The sequence below is a fragment of the Papaver somniferum genome, chromosome 3 (assembly GCF_003573695.1).
Source record: "Papaver somniferum cultivar HN1 chromosome 3, ASM357369v1, whole genome shotgun sequence".
NCBI lineage: Eukaryota > Viridiplantae > Streptophyta > Magnoliopsida > Ranunculales > Papaveraceae > Papaver > Papaver somniferum.
Genome location: NC_039360.1, coordinates 59,625,734 through 59,646,178, shown reverse-complemented (window position 1 = coordinate 59,646,178; position 20,445 = coordinate 59,625,734). Strand labels below are relative to the sequence as shown.

Below are 20,445 nucleotides of genomic sequence, written 5' to 3'. Positions count from 1 at the left end.
TTGCCGCCGATAAGAATTCCTGGACCCGTCACCAATTGTTTTAAGAGGTTAAGTGAGATTATAACTTTAAGTAGCCTAATAATTAGTGCTTAATAGCAACAAAAATCCAACTTTTAATTTTCTAACTGTCTTGGTAAACAGAAAAAAAGAAAGAAATTACTAAAAAGTTGAAAAGAAAGAAAGAAAGAAAAATCTAGTATTACAAGTATGTGGTTGAGAATTAATGGCGAGAAAAGAAAGAAGGAAGTAATAATTTCTCCCTAGACTGTCTGTCTGTCTCTGTCCTCTCCCCCCTTCTTTAAGATGAAGGAGCAATGTGGAATTGATATTGAAGAGGACAAAGACGATGAATGTAGGGTCGACCTTCCCTCATTTGTCAAAATTCACTCAATAATCAGTCCAACAGATATGATCCCTCTACACTATTTCCTTCTTCTTCTTCCTTTGTCCAAACGGTTAGACATTTCTGGACCCCACTTTCTTACCTAATTCTCCTACTACTCTTTTACTACTGTCCCCCTCTCTCTCTAGGGGTCAGTGTGATAGTTAGGGTTTCATTCATCTTCTTCATCTTCTTCGTCTCATCGTACATGTCTTATCACTCTCTTTAGTACATGTACGCCACACTGTATATGTATTTATGGTTCTGGTGGTGATGATACCATTTACCTGATAAATATCTCAATCTATCTCTCTCTCTCTCTATTGATTTCCGTGTACTTCATTTTGTTGCATTTCAATTGTCTCTTTGCTAGAAAAGAGGAGATCTCAGTTTGAGTGAGGGAAGGGATTTCAATTGTTTGGGAGAAAATGGAAATCATGGCAGAAGAAGAGGTGACTACACCAAGGCGTCAACTTCTTCTTATTTCAGCTGGTGCAAGTCACTCCGTTGCTTTGCTATGTATGTTACTCTTAATCTTAGTTTATCTTATTTTAAATGCCTCTTTCTCAGGTTAATTTTTATCTGGTTTAGGTTTATGATTTCGATTTTTACCGGTTATGTAGTTTATGCATGTGAAAATTAACCAAGAATGAGAGATTATGTCAGTGTCTCACATTAGCTTCATTCAGATTACAAAATGTCAAAATCCCCCTATCAACTTCAAGATTATCTCTCATTCAGATGACTTGAAGATCAGTTAGCTAAATTTGTCAGCTAAGCTTGGCATGATTGATAGCTGTTCTTTTTTTTTTTTTGAAATATTTTCACATTCCTTAGCTTGGTTGTTGGCTAATAATCTCAAGGTACTTGAACAACACCTGCATAGAAATTGAAACCCACTGTAGCAAGGGTTTTTATATTGAAGGGAGAATGAACCATGTCTCCGTAAAATGCCTGACTGATGATAATGGCTAAAGCAATTCCTAAACTAAACAGCCCAGGGGTTCAATCAATCGAGTTGGACTCAGATTAGCAAGGGGACAATGCTCCTAGCCTAGGAAATTCCTGCGTTATGCTCCGGGAAGCGTCGAGCTTGAGACCTTTTGCTCGAGTACCACTTAATGAATGGAGACTAGACCATCTCTTCCAAAAGGTGCAGCTTATGGGGAAGGCCCAATCAGTCGCTCTATCTAGCCTAGGGATTACATCTATTGAGGTGGATTTCACAAAGCAATGCACCACGCCCAAGATACTCCTGTTCTCCTGCATCATTTTTAGCTTCGGCTTTACATTTAAGTCGCTCTACTTGAATGATCTCTCTTTATTCCTCTGTTGCTTTATTTTTTTTCCCAGTAATCCCCATCCAGTTTGATTCATTTTACTATGTACATATTACTAGGCTTGTATGCTTTGGATTCTGTTAATTCTTCGATTTTTTTTTTTTTTTTGGCTTTGTCATTCCTCTATTTCTGGGGTCTGGCTTGTTCTTATGTTTGTTTCTCCAGGTCCAGTATGTTGGATTTGGTTTGGTGATATTTCTTTAGATGTTTTTTTGGTTACTCATTAATGAAATTTGTTGTTGGTTCAGCCAAAAAGTATATATTTCTTTTAGCAAACATCAGAAACTTGACATGAGTCTTGACTATCATACGTTACAGCTGGAAATGTCGTTGTCTCTTGGGGACGAGGGGAGGATGGGCAACTGGGACATGGAGATGCTGAAGATCGGCCTTTTCCTACTCAAATGAGCGCGTTGGATGGGCATGAGATAATATCTATTACTTGCGGAGCTGATCATGCAATTGCATATTCCGAGTCGCTGATGCAACTATATAGTTGGGGATGGTTTGTTGTCATTATTATATATTTTCAGCCAGTCATTTTATTTATCCTAAGATCTCTTCTTTAATCTTATTGTTCACGTCTAATTCGTATTAGATGCACGCTTAAATTGTCCGCCTTCTGATTCACTCTTCCTATACAACATTTACATGATTTATTCTCGCCACACTTTTGATTCTCGTATTCAGTTCTTTGTATTGTGGTATTTGTAGGGGTGATTTTGGTCGGTTGGGCCATGGTAACTCTAGTGATTTGTTTACTCCTCAACCCATTAAAGCACTTGGAGGTGTAAGAATAAAGCAAATTGCTTGTGGAGACAGCCACTGTCTGGCAGTTACTATGCATGGTGAAGTTCAGAGGTAAGAGGTTGGTTTAATCTGGCCATACGAGCAAGATGAACCTTGTCTTCGATGTTCACTTCTCTAGGTTCAGTTAAACTAGGCAACCACTTGGAAATATTCTGTAATTCATTTTGGTTGTCCAAATGATTGCCTCTGATGCTGCAGTTGCTTCAAGCTAATCCCAATTTTGACTTATATATATATGACTTCATCTTTTTAATTATTGTATTTTTTTGAAGCTGGGGACGAAATCAAAATGGGCAGCTTGGTTTGGGCACTACCGAAGACTCACTTGTGCCGCAAAAGGTCCAAGCTTTCCAGGTGATATTGTGTAGCATAACTAGTTTGGTTTCTTTGGAAGTATTCTATTAGGATTATTTTGGTCTCTTTTTGAATTCTTTGGAAGCACAAAGATGTTTTCAGTATATCTTGGGAAATAACATAGGATCCAAATAAATAAGCCACAAAAATGCAGTCATGAAGTCAAAGCTGATTATATAATATACAAAAATAACCTTGGAGTGCTGTTCAGAACTTCAGATGCTAGTACAGGCCTCTGGCTTTTGTAATCATATCATTTAATGTAATTAATCAGATATACGGAGGTAATTATCAAGCATATCTTCATCCTTGGGATTTTATACTTGAAAGAGAAGATTTTGGTCCTAGCTAAGAGTAGTTTCATTTAATAATCAGTTAAAATTATGCTGGAGTTCACCTTTGCAAGTTGCAACATTCTAGTCATTTTTAGTAGTAAAAGGGAAGTGTTGGCTTTGAACAAGTATGTTGAGTTTAACAGCTTTATGTGGTCTTATTTTTTTACTGTTTATCAAATTCCAATATTCATTTCATTGTTCACACTCTGAAATTCTAGCACCAACTTTTCATATTGGTGAAGCTATCTTAGAGTAAAAAAGTTCTAGTATTGGCACCTGCTTAATTGATTATTTCCTCAATTAGAATAGGACCATGTAGAAACTTTGCAAATGGAATTTAGTTCGCTGGGATTTTAATTTTGTCAGTTTGTTGGAACAGTTAGATCTTTCTTTAAATTACTTGTGCAGCATCCGTAATATTTTTTTTTATATGTATATGTTAGGGAATATCGGTTAAAATGGTGGCTGCTGGTGCTGAACATACAGCTGCGGTTACAGAAGATGGTGAACTTTTTGGTTGGGGTTGGGGTCGATATGGAAACTTGGGTCTTGGTGACAGAAATGATCGACTAGTTCCTCAGAAGGTTACTGCTGTTTATGTATGTTTCAACCACCGTCAGAATTCATTATATTACGGTCGCGTTCTTGTATTTATGTTTCTGTTAGCTGAGTATTTTTAACCAATTCTGCTCCACACTGCTTGAATTATTCTCCTATCATGCCGTGCTTGTTACTTGCTGAAAGAAAATGCGGCTGTAGTCTTTGATTTAGTAATGCCATCTCTTACTATGTGGCACCCGATGTGTACCTTTTTTATTCAGCATACTTTTTTGAGATGGTTTGTGTAGGTCTTCCCGTAGCAACGAGCCAAGTGAATTCATTGGCATTATTTCTGCCTTGGATTATTTAAAAGTGATGCAGAAGGTGATAGAATGTTTATGATCTAGTCAGGATTGATTTAATATTCACAATGAATCTGTGATTGGCACATCCACAACCCCTGGTCCCCTGCTATGCACAATCTTGCAAGAATCCAAATAGGGTTTTTATCTCCTTCACTTTATACTCGTAGCAAACAAAAGAAAGACTCCGGGGGGTTTTATAATAATGTTATTTACATCAGTAAAAGAAGCATAATATATAAGAGTTATATGTAAAAACATTTAGGTTTCGCCAGTGGATCCACACCCAAAATGTTGTCTAGATTCTGTATCTGTAAAGGTGTAATGTTTCTCAGTTTCTAAGCATAAGATCATGCAGGATGACTTCCTGATATAAACACTTCTGGGTGCTTTCCATGATTGCAATGATTTAACGTTCACCAGTAAAGATGTGTGAAGATTCAGTGTAAATTGTGTTTCATAGGTTGATAATAATATTGCATCCATCAAATATCACTCACTTAAATTTCATCCACTGAATTTGGTGGAAGCTAGCTGTAACAGTGGACTGAATTGGCTTAATTTTTTCGTCTTTCAGCAGTTCGTTGTAGCCCATAATATATTCCTCCAGTGTAATTCTTTTACGGGTATATTTGTATGTTTGACCCTATTTTGTTTCTACGACTCTTTCATAGTCGTGGATGTGTCTCCTCTTCCTTCATATTTAGACAATTGATTCTTCCTTTACTCGCCCAGTTTGCTTGCCTTTTCTTCTGACCCAAAGTATATTCATCTCCCTCTTGCTTGTTTCCGTCCTTTTTCTAAAGTTGGTATTCTTAACAGGGACAAAAGATGGTTCTAGTTGCATGTGGATGGCGCCATACGATATCTGTCTGTGCCTCAGGGAGTTTGTATACTTATGGGTGGAGTAAATATGGTCAACTAGGTCATGGGGATTGTGAGGATCAACTCATTCCTCATCAGTTACAAGCCTTACGCAATGATGTCATTTCTCAGGTCAGCTCTTGCGCCCATCCACTGCACGAAAAAGTTACTCTAATTTTGTCGCCAGTCTTATTAAAAGGGTGTAACACATTAGTATTCCGAAAAAAAAAAGGATCTTATGTTCAACAGTAGGTTAGAATTATTGTTAAGTCTCTTAATCACACCTCACATGCTCAACGGCATCCATCTCCCAGATAGACCTTCTCGTTTCGTTCTCAATCACAGTTTATGTACTTCATATATACTGGCTAGGATCCTAGTACACTCTTGTTTACCTACCCCCTTTCGCATGATCCTGTGAGACAATGAGTATGGGGATTCTGACCACTCTTTTATGAATTATGAATCTGTCCAACCTTGTATGTTTGGCTCATGCAAAAAAAATTTAATCGGGTTGATAGCTTATTGCACCATCAATGTATATTTCGACTTTTAATAGAATGTTGTATAAGACTTTGTTGATTTGGTCAATCTTGATTATTTCACCATTTTTGTTACTCAAATCCTTTCAGATATCAGGTGGCTGGCGACATACCATGGCTTTAACATCTGATGGAAAACTTTATGGATGGGGATGGAATAAGGTCTGGACTTATTAATTTTCTATCTGTTTTTCATATCACCATACTGGACTAATTCATATATTGTTGGAACGATATAATGTGAAAGAATTTTTACGATGATAATAATTACTCATAAAATTGTAGATGAACTCAGAAATAATCTTATTTCTCCATTCAATATGGCATGAACACGATGCAGTTAGTCCTATTAGTTAAATAAGCTGAGGTAGCTCTTTTGTGGGTGGAGCCTTTCAGTATTGAAGCCCAACAAATGGCCTACAAAAGGCTTACAGCTTCCAATAAATATTCATGTGAAATATAATTGGTTAAAGAAACATTTGTCCTGCATCCTAGTTGAGTCTTATAACCAATTACAGTTGGTGTCATTACTCCTTCTATGAAATCTATTCTAGTATGATACTGACTGATTCTGGGAGGTTAGTGTATTTTCAATAAAAGTACGTAATAACTAATACAGGAAATTCTTGGATGATTGGACGTAAGATGTTCAATTATTCAAATTCACCGTAACTTTTGTTGGTTTCATCTTGCTTTTATGAAATGGCATATGATTTTTTTCTTTTCACTTTTCGTTTTCGTTAATCTTTTCTCTTTTAGGTTCTTTTCTTTTCTTCTCAGGTCTTATGCCCCCTCCTCTTCTAGTTTTTTCTTTCCTCGATAATGTTTTTTTGCCCCTTGGGGGTTTTTGCTTTTAGGCACCATATCGCTTTTTGGAGTAGTTTCACTCATTTATTTTTTTTATTTTTATGTCCTCTCTTATGCTTAACATAGTGTCTGCATTGCAAATTTTTGTAAACTGACTTCAAACTCTCTTAGTAAGTCGTGGTTGCACTGTTTATGGACACTAACACATTGTGTCATTCTTGCAATTATATCTATATTTTGTAACTGCGGGTATGCCAGCATTCTAATAATTATAGCTTAGTTTGGCTTAGAATATAATGCTACGTTGTATGTTAAGTTTAATGAGGTATCGTATTGATTTTGTCCTTTAAGCTGCTCACTCTTACCTAGATATGATTGCTATTAACTATTGATCAGCTAACATCTTCCATCTTTTTTTGTTAACTAATGAGCAAGAAACGAAGAATGCTCTTTTTTGTTAATATTTGTCATCTCTTCTTCTGTACAGTTTGGACAGGTTGGTGTTGGTGATAATGTTGATCACTGCGTGCCTGTGCAAGTTAAGTTTCCAATTGAACAGGTACCCTGTCTTTTTTCACCCATTACTCCCAGAACTGGTTTATATGGAAGCTTTGCTGATATTTTTCACATGAAAATAAAGTTATGCTTTTGACCTTCTTGTTAGTAAGGTTATGCTATATCTGATTTTGGAAATATTCTTATTTGGCTTCAACTGCAGAAAGTAGTGCAGATCTCCTGTGGGTGGAGGCACACACTTGCTGTAACAGAAAGACAGAATGTATTCTCATGGGGTAGGGGTACAAATGGACAACTTGGACATGGCGAGAACATCGACAGGTAATTGCATTTGCTGGCTCAGTGTTTCAAACTGCGAGTCATTCTTTGATTTACGTGTAGAAAAATCAAAGTCATTCTCTGGTCTTTCGTGCATATATTACATATGCATCCGTTATTTGTTTATTACAGTAGCTGTTTTGTGGTAGACTGTAGACCTATTGATGTTTGCAAGAAACTACCTTTCACATATTAGCCAAAGAAATAGCAGTTAAAAGAGATGGCAGTTAAAAGTAGAATCGAACAAAGTATTAGCCAAAGAAATGAACTAGAAAAACACCCTAATGTTTTTGTCTTCGCACTTTGAAGAAGTTCCAATACTAGTCTGCAATATACATATACATTTACTAATTAAATTTTAGCTTTAGGCTTTAGAGGCCAGGGAGTAACTTTGAGGTGGTTAGCTGTCGAATGTGTTCTACTTGCATTGTTGAGACTTAAGAGATAGCTATAAGGAGAATTGGTGAGTGATTCAGAACCATGTTACTTTTGCAGCTTTGCTAACCCTGACTTTAGATAAAGTTATGATTGGTGAGGCCAGCATGACTTTAGATAGCACCTTGCATGAAGTATATTATCTGTTGGCTGCCAACTACCAAGATATGACCCAGGAGTAATACATCTATATTTTGTTTTCATATCCTGATATGAATTTGCGGTGTTGTTGAAACTAATAGTGATTGTGTATGTAGAAACACACCAAAGATAATAGAGGCCTTGAGCACTGATGGATTCAGTTGTCAAAACATTGAACCCTCCAAGGCCGAGTCTTTATCAGGTATCTTCATGTTCCTTCACTAAAATTTACTAAACTGAAAGAGTTGGGTTTTCTCTGTTTACTCTGTTCTTATTCGATTTCCTTGCCTGTGTGTGATTGATTGAGCAGGAAGGATGTGGGTGTCACCATCAAAGAGATATGCAATTGTTCCCGGTGAATCTGTAAGCTGCTCAAAATCGTTATAGCTTTCGATTCAAGTGAAGTTGATAAAATGTTCAGAGACTGAATTGTCATTTGTTTGAATGCAGGTGCAGGGGCAGTCATTTGTCCCAAGCAATGTGAGTGATCTAAGTGTCCCGGAGAGCGATGTCAAAAGAATGCGCTTCTAATATTCTGGATGTCCTCGACAACATTGAGCGGGAAGTTATGTCTCTCAAGCTCTCTCATATAACTTGTGGCGTAAGGATTTTGTGATGTCATATAGTCCTAATATTAACGGATTAAACCGGAAAGATACAGAGAATGCTATGATCTCTCTTATATTTTCAATGTATTTGAAATTGTAATTGATGGTCAAATTCTTCTCCAGGATTTTTTCCGTACAGATTCAGTCAGTTTCTTTTCGTTAAATCAATTTTTTCCCTCCTATTACCAGTAGGACACCAAATGAGATCAATATGAAGCAGGTTAACGCGAAATTAAAATAACACACAGTGCTTAGATAAAAACATCAAGGGCAAAATGATTCAGACTGACTACATAAAAGAAGCCTAAGCAATGTACAACAGATTTTTTTTTTTTTAAATTTTGTATTGATCAAAATTCTGACCCTAGACTATGAAAAGAACTCCAATGTTATCGTTGCGTAGTTTGCATGCATATTAAAACTTGGTTGAATGTTAAATTCCATTTAGTATATCAAATGTACTGTACAAATTGCTAGAACCAGTAAGGAGTGAAGTACTAAAGCAACACCATTTACACACAACATCAACATCCACAATTCTTTATCCTACTAGCATGACTAATCTCTCAGAAGTTACCTGAGCATATCGCCAGGGTTGAATTGAAGGCCAGTCGTGGATGTTGTTGACAATGAACTGAATGTGTTTCCGCTGCTACAAAAAGATCGATGACTGAGTGGTAAGGGTCGATCAGGGAGAGGAGGAACTTCAATGTCACCTTCTAACATCTTGAGTGCATCTAAAATGGTAGGTCTTAAAGCTACCATTACATGAGCACATAGTATTCCAACCATCACAAATCTTTCCATAATTCCTTTAGGATTGTTATTATTATTACCATCATCCAGCATCAACAATGTTTCATCAAAAACTTGGTCAGTGTCTCCTGATTTCACAAGTGTCCATGCCCAATCAGTAATCAAAACTGATGTTGGTGATCCTAATGAATTCAAATCCAATGCTCTTCTTCCACTCATTATCTCCAAAGTCACAATACCAAAACTGTAGATATCACTCTTTTCTGTCAACTGCCCATACAATGCATATTCTGGTGCTAAATATCCATGTGTACCTGCAACTCTAGTAGTCAGATGAGATTGCCCTTCTCTATTTTGTTTTGCTAATCCAAAATCTGCAACTCTTGCTTTCATTTCTGAATCCAAAAGTATATTCGTCGCTTTAATATCTCTATGATAAATTGATGGTTTGACTCCGTAATGCAGATATGCCAAACCCTTTGCAACATCTAGTATTATAGACTTCCTCTCTGGCCAACTCAGTGCCTTCTTCTTATTGTTCAGCAAGAAGAGATGGTCATCTAAGTTACCATTTGGCATGAAATCATAAACAAGATACCTCATCTGTTCACTTCCATTCACCTCTTCGCCGTCTTCGCCATCTCCAGTAACACAACAACCGCGAAGCGGCACAAGATTCCGATGCTTCAAATTGCTAATAATCTCAACTTCATTGCAGAATTCTGCATTTCCTTGGAAATCTGATTCAATCATTTTCTTCACTGCAACTAGACTCCCATCTGACAAAGTTCCCTTATACACAATCCCAAATCCACCTCTCCCAATCATATTCTTCCGAGAGAAATTATCTGTAGCTCTTTCAAGATCCTTAATCTTAAACCAAATTGATCCAGTATTTGGCCGTTTCATCTTTGAACTCCTTTCTTGATCAGAATCCAAACCTCCAGCCTCATCAGCTTTCTTCCTCTTCTGTAATTGGTAGCGTCTCCACCACAAAAACCCCAGCAAAGAACAGATTATCCCTAGCACCGCCACAGAAGCACCAGCCACGGCAAAAGCAAGAGAGTTGATATGGTGATGTTTCTTCCCATTGGATGAATTGTTAATGATTGTCAATCCAAATATACAACTAGCAGTATCAAAATTCTCAGGACCATATCGATTAGCAATACCAGCAGCATAAAGAACAGCAAAGTAAAAACAATCCATAGCATGACTAGTATTTCTATCAATAGTCATTAATTTTGATTGAACTTTAAAACCAGCAGCAACACAAGAATCACAAGATGTAAGAACAGAAAGATCTGAATTACAAGAAGAATCAAGCAGTGTTGAAGTCCCAAGTGCACTAATCCAATCTGTTGTGTTCTGGATCCCAGCACAGACCTGTGGACTGATTACAAATCGATCAGGATTTCCAAAACAAGTTGAAGAGATGTCTGATGGTAAAGAAAGGGAATTGAGATTGGATTGGAATTCATCAACACAGGAAGTTGCAGCTGAATGAGTTGGTAAATGAAAATAACCAGTTTGCTTGAGATGGGTGGAGAGACCTACACCAAAGAGACTCAGAAGAGTTTGACAACAGGTTTGTTGTTGTTTTTGATTTCTTGTTGTATTTTTACATCCTGAATTATCCCATGGGATTTTATTGACATAACTCATATCAATTGGACATGAAGAAGTGGAATTTGAAGTAGTAGTAATGGATGAAACTGAGCTCAGAGTTGAGGCTAAGAAGAAGAAAATGGAACTTGTAAATAGTAACTGAAAGTACCTTTGCCTCATCCCCAAAGAAGACATCTATGTTTCTTTCTATGAATTGAGTTTTCTCATCATCTGGATTTTTGATTGATTGTGTTGAAATGGTTCGGAGAAAGAGGATGGTGATGATCTTGACGGGGATGATGAGCTGCAGGAGCGGTTGAGTGTACCTTTTTTGCTGGTGGTGGATGAAAAGATATTAGAAAATAATAAACTTGTAATTCTGTTCATTAACTTTATACTAGTATCATTTTTATATGTTCTGAGATGATTGGACGAGCCACTAGGTGATCCAATTCACCACGTGCTTTAAAATTTTGAATGTATCTTTGGCTTGGTAATGTGTCTTCTGGGAATCATCCTGGTTTTTATATAGGGCCGTCTGTGTTTGACATTCTTTTAATTCCTGCTAATTAGATTATTAGTTGATAATAATCTATTAATTCATTAGGTGTCCTAAATCCTAATCCAAAGTTTTCACGACATATTTTCTGGATCAGATAATTCAGATGGCTCAGAAATTGCTTCCAGTTTCCAAAGTAGTCATTGTTATTTAGTAGAATGCTGCTGTGTTTCTTTTTTGTTTTTCTTTGATGGACAAATGCTGTTGGAATCTTTGACTAGGATCGCTAAATTCTGAATGATACAAAATATAAAGTGGCAGATTTTGTAATACAATATAATGGTGCATGTGTTTTGAATTAATTTATCTGTGTGGGAGGTGCTTCTTACCCTTATCTTACCCTTATGCAGGTTTGCCCATCTTCTTGTAATTGATCCTTACAAAGTGATCTGATGGGCCTGTAACTAAGAAGAAAAGATAATAATATTTCACCATTTTACACTTGCACCAGCTTTCTCATTTTATTTGGAGCAATATCATGATATGCTAACGGTTTTGATATTACAACAAATTGTACAAGAAGATGCTTCGAGCAAAACCGGGACGTCAGATTCTCTACTCTATAAAGAGAGCTTAGTTATGCTCTGTCTATCATACAGGCACTCTATAAGATGGATCTATCATTTTCAGAATGAACAAGTTTCCTTTGTCACCTCTTGAAACTCTGCATTATAAAAAAAAAACTTTTTGTTACAACAGTTGCCAATCAAGGTAATACATATGCTTTAACAAAAAGTTGTCGGGCCTCTAAAAAATACTCTATAAGATGGATCTACCAAACAGATGCCACATGCAACTATACTAGTATCTCCTAGTATAGTTGCTTCATTTCAATCCTGATAATCTAGAGTGTGCTTGACAGCTAGGACTCCACATTTACTCAAGCAGATACTAACTAACCGAATTGTTAGAAGAAAAGAAACATGTTGCCTCACAAGTTCTCTGAGTCGTCTAAAATACACCTAGAACTTTTCTGGTGCGTGTATAGTTTAGTGCCACATGGTATTATCAGGATTATAATCAGATACGAAACTCGAGTTTCACTAACCTTAACTCCTCATCTAAATATGTGATTTCCAATTCACCACGAGCTCTTCCTGGTGCTTTAACAGGTATCTGCATGCCACAAGATAAAACATAGATTTTGATTACGAAGAACACAACAATTAAACGAGTTTATCAACAAAGTAAGAATTCTGCACTAATCTTACTAGACTCCTAGTATATTCATATAGTAAAAACCTTGAAATTGATACCATCACAAGATTAACTGTTGGAGAGGAGGCGAATATTTGGCATATACAAACAGCAAAGAGTAGCTTACCAAACCCAGTATTTTGAATTGATCGAATTGAACAGCTACTTTTCTCGAATTCAAAGGAGTCAAGTCTGCTGTCACCTGCAGAAGAATAAATAAGGACACTTCTAACAAAAAACTAGACCAACATCTTACAAACATCTTATGTCACCGAGATGTCCTGTAATCTGGAGCAAACCATATGCCATGCAATAGCAAAGAAAATCAATTATGCCTGTGGAACAGTTATAGCAAGCGACTCTGTTACGTTGGCAGCATAACATGCTCACCGTGCACCATGATACAAAGTCATCTTAATGATCCAAGCATATCCATTTTATTACTAAGAATGAATGAAGTAGAATATCATGAGATTCAAGCAAGAAGTACAAAAACACACAAGTCAGTGTAAGGATATGTAAGTCATCTAGTAGCATTTTAATCCATCTCACAAATTGATATGCAGGAGTTTGACTCAGCAAGTGTCCTAATTATCTTTACTGAACAGATGTTGAACGTGAAATCATCGGAAGTCCTGGTCCAGTAAAATTGCAGGTTGGTGGAGTTCCCACGCGTGTACAAATGATGTCTTGTGAACCAGTACGTATGACATTAGAACACAACAACTATAACTTAGCTAAAAAAGAACACAACAAGTATAATTTTTCCTAAAAGCGATCGTACTTGTAACCTTGTAAGCATCTAGCAGACAACATAAGGTGAGCATTGAACGGAAGAGAAACCTGATTGAAGAATGGCCAAGATTCCATATTCTGGGCCCTCAGTATATCAGCATTAATTGCCTGGTAATTCGCTCTCGATCTTAGCAACTTGGGTCTCTGTCAAATAAATAATCAAAATTATAGTAGCTACATTCCATGTCATAGCATGAATAGATACTAAAATTTAGATGTAACATTTCTATCTTTTCTTTAAAACAAAACAATAAGTAAAAAAGAACGCGAAGAGATAGAGAACAACATTGTTGAAGTGCATAGACATAAAAGAAAATGAAAGAAGGAGACTCACATAATTCTGTATATCTACATCGTCTTTGATTTATTATTTTGAGCATTGAGTACCATATGATAGAAGAATGAAGAATAGACAGTCTACTACATGTTTTATACTGCTATGCAGTGAGCAAATTGCTTTCGCTGTATTTCTTTGCACAATCAATTAGGCAAAACCCAGAGCACTAAAAGGCCAACTAACTGATCAGATACAAGCATAATCAATTATGCAAAACCCAGCGCTCCTAAATTTCTTAGATACAAGCACAAGATTTGAAGCATGCAATTGACGGAAGCGGCCTGATAATCTGATTTGGGTATAACGTTTTCTCACCCAAGAAAAATTAGGGAAAATTTGACCTTCTAATTTGATTTAGTTGTGTTCTGTTGATCTGGCAAAAGAAAAACCGAAGACTACTTGGGGGATATACCTGAGTTTGGAGAATTGATGCTGAAGTTGTATAAATAAGTTCCCATTTTCCATTCAGTAGATCAGATTTCAGTGGCTCTTTTACTGAGTTCACTTTTTCTAGATCACGAGCAATCTAATTAACACAATAGAGATAGAGATAAAAGATAAGATAAAAAAGAATCACATTCATTTATGTGGTCTAGCTCTCATGAGTACCTTATCAATTCGTTCTTGGTCTTCAGGAGTAGCTTCAGCTCCTCGGTCAAGCGGAGCAATAGCTTCAAGAAGTTCCTCCTTGATTGTTTTACTATCTTTCCCACTTTTCATGAAAGAAGGAAAGAACGAAACCCTAGTTCTCCATTTTTGCTCAGAGAATGTAGTGGTGGTTACCGAAAGACTTCTTTTGTTGTTCAAATTATTATTACAAGAAGATGGGAAATGAAGAGTTGAGGTGGGAGGGAGAGACTGAAATATGTAATTACTGCTGGAGGAAGAAGGTTGTATGCTTGTTTGGACAGAAAGAGTTGAAGAAGTAGATGAAGCCATGGAAAAAGTTTAAGTTGCTGAGAATAATAAGAAGCCACAGGCAAAACATATAGACATACTGCGACTTAGATTTTGTGGCTTTTAGATGGTTGACGATAGTACTTAGTTTCGTCCTCGCACTTTCCTCTACGTGGTGCAAATACTGTCTTCACTGTTTGAGAGAAAAACAACACGAAATGGGTCATGAGCCAAGGCCCCACTGTTTTTCCGGGTGTTACAATTTTCTTGTTTAAGAATGACAGTATTATTGAAAACTAAGAATGCAATTACAGTAGTAAATAACTTAAAATTTAGTTTTAGTGCATTGAGTTAGTTTGACACGCTTAAATGGCATTTTCCATCGAGCCCAAAGACTATATATCAACGGGCACCTGGAATACTTATAAACCTAAGTGGCAATACAGAATTAGACTTGGAAAGGTTATACACAATTCGCCGCAAATTGGGTTTTAGGACCGAGCGACATTCAGGGCAACTACCCACCTTATTGAACCAAGGGATGATGATGCACTTAGTGTGAAATATATGTCTGCATGGTCTCATCATCATAACATCTTTCCCCTTCTCAAACTCATCGAGGCAATCTTCTGATTGATAAACGCCCAAACATTTTATCAAGGACTCGAAGTTGTATTTCCATTTGCCGGGCCAGTTGATGGCAGCGCGTCCGCCTCTCGGGACCCTGTGGAAGACAACTAGGACGACAATCTCGTATACATTTCTCTGCTTCACTATCACCGTCAAGATCGAGTATTGTTATGGTATGAAGATGAGCAACAACAGTTACCACACTTGGCTTATCCTCCTCGGCCTTTTTTGCAACTTGATTACAGAACGATGACATACTGCGTCTCAAGAGATTCACAAACCCGTAAGTAACGGAATAGTCATACTCATCTCCGATTCGCCAAGCTAAAAGGGGGTCAATTCCACAATTGCGAAACACATCTTTGGCAAATAAATCACAGTAGTCGATGTTAAACACTACCCACGGGCATGCAAATCCTGCCGCTGGAATTTGTCGAAGACGAGATGTTGTATCATCATGCACGTGGGGGAGTATTATGCCACTTCTACTGCGCCAGAAATATCTTGTTTTAACTTGAACCTCAAGTAACACTTTAGTTTCTGCAGAAGGAGACTTCACCTCCCCTGGATTATCAAAAAAGTAGGCAAAATCTTTAACCCAAACATACGACGTTCGAGGCGACATTTTCTTAGTAAAGATTATGTTGAGATTATCAGTCCCACATTGTTGGGCATTCTAAGATCCTGCGGTTTACAATCTCTTAGGGCCTCTCCACTCATTGCCAATTGGTTTTGAGTTGGATGCCCGTATTCTAACATGGTATCAGAGCAGGATATTTGCGACGAGTTTTTGACCGCGTCTTTACTCCGCGTCACCCGATTTAATTGTCCACGTGCTAGACCCAATGAGGATACACGTGAGGGGGCGTGTTGAGATTATCAGTCCCACATTGTTGGGCATTCTAAGATCCTGCAGTTTACAATCTCTTAGGGCCTCTCCACTCATTGCCAATTGGTTTTGAGTTGGATGCCCGTATTCTAACAGATTATAAAAAGTAAGTGCAATCTCGATCTTCCTGTTATCTGAAAGCAGAGGGAGAGCAGAAGAAGAGATGTTTCTCTGTTGTGTGTCAAAAGAGCTCAAGACACCTCCCTTATATAATGTTTAAGACGTTACAAACGAGAGGAAAAATGCATGCAACAAAACCATGCGTAAGACAGAAATACTAGTAATGTTTGGTTAAAAACAATGTTGCTTTTGTCAGGCTTAGAGCAGTGTGTTGGTTAAAAACAGTGTTGCCAAAACAAATACGTACTGACAAGAAATCCAGGACAAACATGTGCAGACAAGGAAGGTAAGACAAACACGTACAGACAAGAAAGCCAAGACAAACATGTGCAGACAAAGAAGAAGATTCTTCTACATGTGTGTAAAACACGTACCAAAAGTTTTAGCAAAAAGATAGGATCTAATGAACCCACACCCACACCCGAACCCGAACCCGAGCCCGACCGACCGACCGGACGGACGACGGCGATGTGCGTGCTTCTTTGCGAAGCACCGCACGTACGGGAAAGGCAACCTTGCCCTAGTCTAGGCCTTCCCCCCTCACACAAAAGTATAATGACCCAAGGGCCATGACCTTTTAGCCAATTCTATGGTATTTAAGTCTAAAACTCTTTAGATTTTATTCTATGTGGGACTATTGTTTTATCTATTCAAATGTAAAAACAAGTAGTGGGCAATAGGTCTAGAGATCAAAACATAGTCCATGCAAATTTGGTATAACAAAGCCGTTTTTTCTAACAATCCCCCACATGAATGATAAAACATATCGACGAAATACGAGAAAACATAATACATCAATATTAGGCTAAGGTGTCCCAGAGATTGAACCTTAACTTAGTGAGAGGTTACCGGAACTGCTTGTTGTTACGGTGAACACAATGTCTTGAACCGCCAACAGTGAGTGCAATTCAGAATAACAACCATACTTTGATGTCTCAAAGAAAAAGAAAGCTGCCAAGCTCTTGCCGTTGTGCCCGTTTTGGCCGTGGGATAAATCCCGGACTTAATGAATGTCTCTAGAGAAAAAGCTCAAATTCTCATAGGAAGCGGCCCCACTTCCAACATCCACATAGGTGAGTCCATTAAGAGTGTCCTGCCACACTCCGCTTTAAGCAAAGTCATGGAACTCATTAAGATCTTGACAGATCATCCTAAAACATGCAGGCAGCACTATCATACGGTTACACCATAGGGAGGGATAAAGATAGTGCTCTCTTGACATCACCAAAAATTAGTTATCTCATTGAACCTTATTCTTGGAGCTCCATTCACAAGGTTGAGTGTCCTTCATGGCGATTTATTCTATGAGCTTGAGTCCCATCCCCTTCGATGTGGATCTAACTACCTCTCTAGATAACCCTTTCGTCAAAGGATCTGCAATATTCTCTTTAGACCTCACAAAGTCTATAGAGATGATACCAGTAGAGAGTATTTGTTTCACTGTCTTGTGTCTTCTTTGAAGATGTATAGATTTTACGTTGTATACACTATTCTTTGCGCATCCAATAGCAGCTTGACTGTCACAGTGGATTGCGATCGAAGACACAGGCTTGGGCCAGAGTGGAATTCCTCCCAGGAAACCTCGTATCCATTCAGCTTCCTCCCCAGCTTTCTCCAAGGCTATAAACTCAGACTCTATGGTGGATCGAGCAATACATGTCTGTTTGGAAGACTTCCATGACACAGACGCACCACCAAGTGTGAAGATGTACTCACTAGTGGATTTGCACTCATCCGAGTCTGATATCCAGTTAGCATCACAGTACCCTTCTAGCACAGCAGGATACTTCCCAAAACTTAAGCAATAGTTTGAAATTCCTCTCAGGTACCTTAGAACTCTGTAGAGAGCATTCCAGTGATCCTGAGAACTAATAATGATGGACCATTTTTTAACTCCTCTAGTTGGTGTTGATTCCAAATCTCCCAAATCCGAGTGGATTAATTCTAGGGGAGTTGTACTACGTTCAACCCTTTTGTTGAAGGGTTTTCTTGCATATTTAGATTCAACACAAATTTCACATTTATGACCTCTTTCAATGTTTATTTTAGGAATGCATCCTAATTTAGCAGGTCTTTCAATGGAATTGAAATTAACATGTCCTAGTCTATCATGCCAAACATGTGAGGAGTCACAAACATAAGCAGAAGAAGATGCATTGTCATTCAAGTTCAAAGAAAGTACACTAAGCTTAATCACGTTTTCAGTGACATATCCTTTTCCTACGAAGTCACCACCCTTAGAGATTATAACTTTGTTAGACTCAGCTACAAATTTAAAACCTTTCCCAAGTAAGATGGTTTCTGAGATAAGATTCTTGCATATGTCCGGGACGTGATACACGTCATTCAATGCGAGAGTATTTCCTGAAGTGAGCTTCAATTCAACCTTTCCTTTTCCTACCACTTTAGAGGTAGAAGAGTTTCCCATAAACAACTTCTCATCGTCTCCTACTTTGTTATAGGAGTAGAAAGCATTTCTGAACTTACAGACATGCCTGGTGGATCCAGAATCAAGCCACCAGTCTCTCACATTGGTCACATTAGAGACAAGGTTGACTTCAGACACCATGCCAGTAAAATATCCCGAATCATCTACTACGTTTGCCTTATTTTTCTGTTTAGGATCATTTTTGGTCTTTTTAGGTGCCCTACAGTCTTTGGCCATATGACCAGTTTTCCCACAGTTATAGCAGTCGCCTTTGATGGTGTTTTGGAGACACCACCCTTTGGCTTAATATGGTTACCTTTGGAGTTACGTTGTTTGTTACGTTGTAGAGATACTTGTAGAGATTCATCAATATGCATTCCTTCAGCAAGAATTTCGTTGACGTGATACACGTCATTCAATGCGAGAGTTTTTCCTGAAGTGAGCTTCAATTCAACCTTGCCTTTTCCTACCACTTTAGAGGTAGAAGAGTTTCCCATAAACAATTTCTCATCGTCTCCTAATTTGTTATAGGAGTAGAAAGCATTTCTGAACTTACAGACATGCCTGGTGGCTCCAGAATCAAGCCACCAGTCTCTCACATTGGTCACATTAGAGAGAAGGTTGACTTCAGACACCATGCCAGTAAAATATCCAGAATCATCTACTACGTTTGCCTTATTTTTCTGTTTAGGATCATTTTTGGTCTTTTTAGGTGCCCTACAGTCTTGGGCCATATGACCAGTTTTCCCACAGTTATAGCAGTCGCCTTTGATGGTGTTTTTGGAGACACCGCCCTTTGGCTTAAGATGGTTACCTTTGGAGTTACGTTGTTTGTTACGTTTACCATTTTTGCTGGATTCTCCGTGCCTTTTCTTTGACGCAGCATTATCGTCCAGGACATGAGCTTTGTTGGACATGTCTTTGCTCAACATCAGGATTTTGTCCTTGCAGCACAGAAGTTCCTCCACCTGGATCTTTTTCCCAAGCTCCACCATGGTGATTTCGCGATTCTTGTGTCGCAGCCTCCTCTTGTACTCGTTCCATGGGGGTGGTAGCTTTTCAATTACTGCAGATACTTGTAGAGATTCATCAATATGCATTCCTTCAGCAAGAATTTCGTTGATGAGTAGCTGGAGTTCGACGAATTGTTCTACAACAGGCTTTTCATCAGTCATCTTATATTCCAGGAACCTAGCTACCAAGAACTTCTTGCTTCCAGCAGCCTCTGCAAGATATTTTTCTTCTAGGGATTCCCATAAATCAAAAGCAGTAAAATTCTCTTTTGCATTATAAAGGTCGTACAAGGAGTCATCCAGACAGTTAAGAATGTGGTTTTTGCACATGTAATTCTTCCTAGTCCACCTATCCAGTCTATCTTCATAGCCACGGTCATGAAGCCTTCTTGAGGGTCTTTCTAAGGCAACTTCATCTAGCATTTGGTCTTTTAAGAAGAATAACATTTTGGACTGCCATCGTTTAAAGTCTTTTCCACTAAACTTTGGGGGTTTGTCTACAGTACTCTTTACCATGTTGTTAAAAAAAATATAGTAAATAGGATATTGCCTTTAGATTGTTGGAAAAAGAACTAATAATGTAACTGAGAAGAAGATACTTAGCTCAAACCGATGTTGCTGGAGATGCACAGAAAATGTAGAGGCACGTATACGATACTCTGTCCTAAAGGAAATATCGCCTGCTACTCCGCTGAGATGCTATAGCAGTTGGCGAGTCACCTCCAGGATACAACTACTGATAGTACCCCTCAATGTAGCATACAAAGAGAGTACCCTTAGAACTTGGCAGTGTTAGCAAAAGCTAAAAGTAGAGAAACTAGAAATAAAAACTTATTTTCTGAAAGCAGAGGGAGAGCAGAAG

The 20,445-nt window shown here is 38.0% G+C and overlaps 3 protein-coding genes across 4 annotated transcripts; 1 reads left to right on the top strand and 2 right to left on the bottom strand.

The window, feature by feature from the left end:
* Positions 1-338: 338 nt before the first annotated feature.
* Positions 339-8,536, top strand: LOC113356265 (ultraviolet-B receptor UVR8-like). Its single transcript, XM_026599355.1, has 12 exons — positions 339-901; positions 2,041-2,227; positions 2,437-2,583; positions 2,805-2,886; positions 3,665-3,820; positions 4,946-5,119; positions 5,620-5,691; positions 6,824-6,895; positions 7,055-7,173; positions 7,863-7,948; positions 8,057-8,109; positions 8,197-8,536. Exons 1-12 carry the CDS (start codon positions 811-813, stop codon positions 8,275-8,277), a joined length of 1,320 nt encoding a protein of 439 aa, XP_026455140.1. The 5' UTR covers positions 339-810; the 3' UTR covers positions 8,278-8,536.
* A 240-nt stretch (positions 8,537-8,776) lies between these two features.
* On the bottom strand, positions 8,777-11,351 carry LOC113356264 (probable receptor-like protein kinase At1g11050). The gene has a single exon (XM_026599354.1). The coding sequence runs from the start codon at positions 10,911-10,913 to the stop codon at positions 8,928-8,930; it is 1,986 nt and encodes a 661-aa protein (XP_026455139.1). The 5' UTR covers positions 10,914-11,351; the 3' UTR covers positions 8,777-8,927.
* Positions 11,352-11,554: 203 nt separating this feature from the next.
* LOC113356266 (probable plastid-lipid-associated protein 4, chloroplastic) lies at positions 11,555-14,630 on the bottom strand. Of its 2 annotated transcripts, XM_026599356.1 has the most exons (6): positions 14,216-14,622; positions 14,019-14,132; positions 13,318-13,413; positions 12,602-12,676; positions 12,326-12,393; positions 11,555-11,941 (listed from the first exon to the last, which is right to left on the bottom strand). In XM_026599356.1, the coding sequence occupies exons 1-6, from the start codon at positions 14,543-14,545 to the stop codon at positions 11,869-11,871; spliced, it is 756 nt and encodes a 251-aa protein (XP_026455141.1). In that variant the 5' UTR covers positions 14,546-14,622; the 3' UTR covers positions 11,555-11,868. The 2 variants fall into 2 exon arrangements, with proteins under 2 accessions (XP_026455141.1, XP_026455142.1); XM_026599357.1 differs by lacking the exon at positions 14,019-14,132 and having other exon boundaries at positions 14,216-14,630.
* Between the last annotated feature and the right edge of the window lie 5,815 nt (positions 14,631-20,445).